Here is a 5,701-nt window from a genome sequence, read left to right on the forward strand (position 1 = left end):
GAGCAGCACAAAACTTCCTCTGATTTTGTCAGCCAGCCCCTGCCGGAGGAAGAGCCCTGGCCTGCGGCGGGGGAAGGGCTCACGGTCACCCTCTCTCCCTGGGGGGGGGGGGGAGGAGGCCCAGCTGGGGGCAGGCCCATCGCCTCCGGGAGAGAAAACAGCTTCGGGGCCCTGCCCCTCTCCCTGCTATGCGAATGAAGTCCAAGGTCCCCATTGGCCGGCGCCTAATGTATTCTTATGAGCTCAGCTTCCCCGGAGCTTTAAATGGGACCCCGGTGTCTGGGCTCTGGTCTCTGGGCTGGGCAGCGGCCACCCTCCCCTGGCGGTGACGCACAGGGGCACGGCAGGGTTGGAAGGTCAACAGCTGGACCCTGGAGATGGACACGCAGGCCAACAGGTGGGTTCGGATTCGGTTTGAGCCCTGATAGCTCTGTTTGTCCTGGCACCTGGATCTCTCTCTCTTGGTGGGCACAGAGTGCAGAGAGCTTACCAAGGGGGTGGATTTCCCAGCCGCCTCCCAGGACTGCATCCCCTCCTCTCCACAAGTCTTTTCCATCTCCTTCCTTGAATTGCTTTTCTCCCATGTTGCCTCTGACTTCAGGCTTTGGCAGGCAGGGACTGCTATCAGCTAGGGTTGCCAACTGTGGGCTGGGAAACTCCTAAGATTTGGGGGGGTGGAGCCCGGGGAAGGCAGAGTTTGAGAATGCAAGAGATCTCAGCAGGGTATAATGCCACAGAGCCCATCCTCCAAAGCAGCCGTTTTTTCCAGGGCAATTGATCTCTTCAGTCTGGAGATCTGATGTAAATCTGGGAGATCAGGCCTCACCTGGAGGTTGGCAGCCTTACCTTCAGCTTTTGGCTCTACCTCCAGTATCTGGTCATGGCAGGAGCTGGCTAAAAATGGACATATGATCACATTAAGGATATAAGACGGAAAAGGTGCGGACGTGTGGAGACACTGAAGGGGTGAGATTGAAAAGATGAACCAAGCGATTCCAAGTACATGTGTACAGAGCCCATGCATATATGGCAAAGCGTGCAGCACACGGGTGCGTATGGTACAAAGAAAGTGAACCTGAGTTCACCGGATCCGAGAGATCTAGGAGGGCTTTGAATCAGGATCTGCTGCAACAATCCCTGCTTGCATTTCAGTCTTTTTTTTTGCTAGATAATCAGAGACGTTCCTATTAGGGTTGCCAACCTCCAGGTACTAGCAGGGGATATCCCGCTATTACAACTGATTTCCAGCAAACAGAGGTCAGTTCACCTGGAGAAAATTGCCACTTTGGCAATTGGACTCTATGGCATCAAAGTCCCTCCCCTCCCCAAACCCTGCCCTCCTCAGGCTCCGCCCCAAAAACCTCCCGCCGGTGGCGAGGAGGGACCTGGCAACCCTAGTTCCTATTGATAACAAGAACATAACATTATGTCTGTGCATAATGGAGGTGGGGGGGAGGCAGCATGCTATAGCCCGATCTTGTCAGGTCTCGGAAGCTAAGCAGACTCAGCTCTCGGGTGGGAGCCCACCAAGCAAGACTCTGCAGAGGAAGGAGGTAGCAACCCCCCTCTGCTTCTCACTTGCCTTGAAAGCCCCTTTCTGGGGTCATCCTAAGTCAGTTGCCATTTGATAGCACTTACATGTAGAATGAGGGGGGGGACAAACTGCTGGACCGTCTATTTTAAAGCTGGCTTCGAGTAAAAGTGTGTGGAGGGGGGCACATTGCTCATCTGCCCCAGAGGTTTGCAAAAGGGGCCTGTGACACCCATAGTCCTACATTCCACCCGGCAGAAACAAATGTCCGGCGGGGGGGAAGCAGGGGGAGAGAGCATTGCTTTTTCAAAGTGGAAAACACAATCGCTTTGCCGTGCAAACTGAGCTGCAGGGACAAAAAGGCGAGAAGCAGGAAACAACCGTTCCGTACGCATAGCTGGAGCGCTAGCATTTCAGACACCATAAACCCATGGAGTGAAAAAGTGTGATTTTGTGTGCGCGGCTGACCATTTACGCACCATCGCAGCTTTTGTGAGGGGCAGTGTGTGGACTCACACGGGGCTGGTTTGCCTCTAGGGATGCCGGCCTCCAGGTGGGACCTGGGGATCCGCTTTGGCAATTGGACTCTATTGCATCAAAGTCCCTCCCCTCCCCAAACCTTGCCCTCCTCAAGCTCCACCCCTAAAATCTCCAGGTATTTGCCAACCTGGAGCTGGCAACCCTACCTGGGGAAATTGGCCGCATTGGCAATTGGACTCTATGGCATTGAAGTCCCTCCCCTCCCCAAACAGGTAGTGGCTGGAGATCTCCTGCTATTACAACTGATCTCCAGCCAATAGAGATCAGTTCACCAGGAGAAAATGGCCACTTTGGCCATTGGACTCTATGGCATTGAAGTCCTTCCCTTCCCCAAAGCCCGCCCTCCTCAGGCTCCGTCCCAAAAACCGCTGGTGGCAAAGAGGGACCTGGCAGCCCTACTACTCAGACAGGCAGCAGTTCTCCAGGGTCTCAGGCTGAGGCCTTTCACATCACCTACTTCCTGGTCCTTTTAACTGGTGGAGACTGGACCAGGGACCTTCTGCATGCCTAGCAGATGCTCCTCCACTGAAGCATGGCCTAGGGGTGGGGGGAATCCAGATGTTCTGGTCCCACCCAAGGGACGCTTTGGGAAGAGAAGGGCTTTGCTTCTCTGTATCAAAAACTAACCCACGAACGTGGTTTTCACCCCACCGGGAGCTCTCCCCCTGCCGATCTGCCACACACCCCTCACCCTCTCTCTCCCTCTCTCCCTGCGCAGGATGAACGCCCTGCCCCCCAGCCCCCTGGCTCTGGAGTATCTGGACGAGTTTGACCTGCTGAAATTGGAGGTGAAGCAGGAGGCGGCCAGGGCGGGCGGGAGCGCCTCGCTGGACTCCACCCCCTGCAGCTCGGTGCCCCCCTCGCCCACGTTCGACAAGGCGGGGGACAAGTCCACCCTGGAAGAACTGTACTGGATGGCCACACTCCACCAGACGCTGGCGGCGGCGGCAGGGGGCGGCCCCGAGGGCCAGCTGGTGCCGGGCTTCGACGAGGCCATGGAGGCCCTCCTGGGGGTCCCCCTGGCGGAAGGGGGCCTCCGCGGGGGGCCCAATCCCCAGCTCCAGGGGTTCCTGGGAGCCACCGAGGGGCTGGCCGGAGAACAGCAGCAGGTGAGACGAGGAGGGATGATGGCGTAGTTACAAGGGCGGGAGATGTGGAAAAGAGGAATGGGGGGGACAGCCTATCAGCGGGGGGGACAGGCACGGAGGAAAGGCAGGAGACCGGCGGGAGGGTCCACTCTGTGCCATTTTCAGTTCCAGTTAAGCTGTGTGCGATTGGAGCACTCGACTTAACAAAGGACACGTCTCTGAGCATGCGCAAAGAGCATTTTGCCATGTTACCGAACAAGGAAGAATTTTCTAAGTTAGAGCAGTTCATCAGTGGAACAGGCTTAGAACAGAATCATAGAATCATAGAGTTGGAAGGGACCACCAGGGTCATCTAGTCCAACCCCCTGCACAATGTGGGAAATTCAAAACTACCTCCCCCACACACACACCCCAGTGCCTCTCACACACACACCCAGTGACCCCTACTTTATGCCCAGAAGATGACCAAGTTACCCTCCCTAAGGTCATAGAATCAGCATTGTTGATGGCCATCTAGCCTCTGCTTAAAAACCTCCAGGGAAGGAGAGCTTACCACCTCCCGAGGAAGCCTGTTCCACTGAGGAACCGCTCTGTTAGAGAATTCTTCCTAACTTCCTCGGAAGGTGGTAAGCTCTCCTGCCCTGGAGATTTTTAAGCAGAGGCTAGATGGCCATCTGTCAGCAAGGCTGATTCTATGACCTTGGGCAGATCATGAGCGGGAGGGCATCTTGGCCATCTTCTGGGCATGGAGTAGGGGTCACTGGGGATGGGGGGGGGGAAGTCAGGTGTGAATGTCCTGCATTGTGCAGGGGGTTGGACTAGATGACCCTGGTGGTCCCTTCTAACTCTATGATTCTATGAACTACAACCAGGCTTCACACACCTGGATAGCAGGAAGACAGACTTTCTGGTTGGAGGCCACTGAAGTTAACGTTGCCCAAATTTCACTCTGGGAGCGACCCATTTGCACTGCATAAATGTGTGAATAATGAAGGTGCCTCTGAGCATGTACAGAATGCCTTTTAGTCCCTACAAGTCTCTCTCACACATCTGTCATTGCAGAGGTGGGCTCCCGAGTCAGGGGGCTGAGTGAGGCCCCTGTTTTACAGATTAACCACCGGCCTTCCTTCCTGGGCCTAGAAACTCAGAGTCGCTCCTACATCATCCTATAAAAATTGACTTCTCTCCTCAGGTTTCTTTGGAGAATGACGTGGTTAGAGTTTGTTAAAGAATAGTGTCCATGAATGAGGGGCAAGAAATAGAGGGATAGAGCAGCCCCCCCACAGCCGAGACGTGTTCTTTTCAAAGGGCCTTGCAGATGAGAAGACCCTGGTGCATTGCGCACCAGGGATCAGATCATGTGGTCCCCTCAATGGCACCTAATATCTGCCACCAGAGAGGCTGCCTCGCATTGCCTCGGGGTTGGGCTGCCTCTCACCGCCCCAAAGCAACTGCCTCACATTGCCTCGGGGTTGGGTCGCCTCTGGCTGAGGCTTCAATCCACAAAGCTGCTTAGCCCAGCACGGCGCCGCTTCCTGTGCCCCGGAGCTAGTGCACTTCCTTTGATCGCTCACGCGTGCCTTCCTTCTCCTTCCCCATCCGGTTCCTTTCCTCCCAGAGAGAGCCAGCTTGCTGTGGTGGTTAAGAGCAGTGGTTTGGAGCGGTGGGCTTTGATCTGGAGAACCGGGTTGGATTCCCCACTCCTCCACATGAGGGGCGGTGGCTAATCTGGTGAACCGGGTTGGTTTCCCCATTCCTCCACGTGAAGCCAGCTGGGTGACCTTGGGCTAGTCGCAGTTCTCTTAGAGCTCTCTCAGCCCCACCTACCTCACAGGGTGTCTGTTGTGGGGAGGGGAAGGGAGGGTGATGGTAAGCCGGTTTGAACACATGAACACATGGAGTTGCCTTATACTGAATCAGACCCTTAAGGGTCCCTCAAAGTCAGCATTGTCTACTCAGACTGGCAGCGGCTCTCCAGGGTCTCAGGCAGGGGTCTTTCACATCACCTACTTGCCTAGTCCCTTTAACTGGAGATGCCGGAGATTGAACCCGGGACCTTCTGCTTGCCAAGCAGAGGCTCTACCACTGAGCTACAGCCCTTAAGTGGTAGAGAAAGTCGGCATATAAAAAACTAACTGTTCTTCTTCCCTTTCCCTCCCAGCCGCCTCTACTCTCTGACCACTTCTCCGATGCCCAGCTGGTCTCCATGTCGGTACGGGACCTCAACCGGCAGCTCCGCGGCTTCGGCAAGGACGAAGTGCAGCGCCTGAAGCAGAAGCGGCGCACCCTCAAGAACCGCGGCTACGCCCAGTCCTGCCGCTACAAGCGGGTGCAGCAGCGCCACGTCCTGGAGGCCGAGAAGTCCCAGCTGGCCCAACAGCTCGAGTCCCTACGTGTCGAGATGGCCCGGGTGGCCCACGAAAGGGACGTATACAAGGCCCGCTGCCAAAAGTTGCTGGGAGACACCGCAGGGGGACGTTACGGGGAGGGGGCGGAGCCTCCCGTGCCGCAGCCCGCCTCGCTGGCACAGTTTTTTCTATGA

The 5,701-nt window shown here is 56.1% G+C and overlaps 1 protein-coding gene across 1 annotated transcript; it reads left to right on the forward strand.

Annotated features, from left to right (window-relative positions):
- The first annotated feature begins 298 nt into the window (after positions 1-298).
- On the forward strand, positions 299-5,701 carry NRL (neural retina leucine zipper). The gene is made up of 3 exons (XM_056863289.1): positions 299-397; positions 2,790-3,180; positions 5,321-5,701. Exons 1-3 carry the CDS (start codon positions 378-380, stop codon positions 5,699-5,701), a joined length of 792 nt encoding a protein of 263 aa, XP_056719267.1. The 5' UTR covers positions 299-377.

The sequence above is a fragment of the Euleptes europaea genome, chromosome 18, assembly GCF_029931775.1.
Source record: "Euleptes europaea isolate rEulEur1 chromosome 18, rEulEur1.hap1, whole genome shotgun sequence".
NCBI lineage: Eukaryota > Metazoa > Chordata > Lepidosauria > Squamata > Sphaerodactylidae > Euleptes > Euleptes europaea.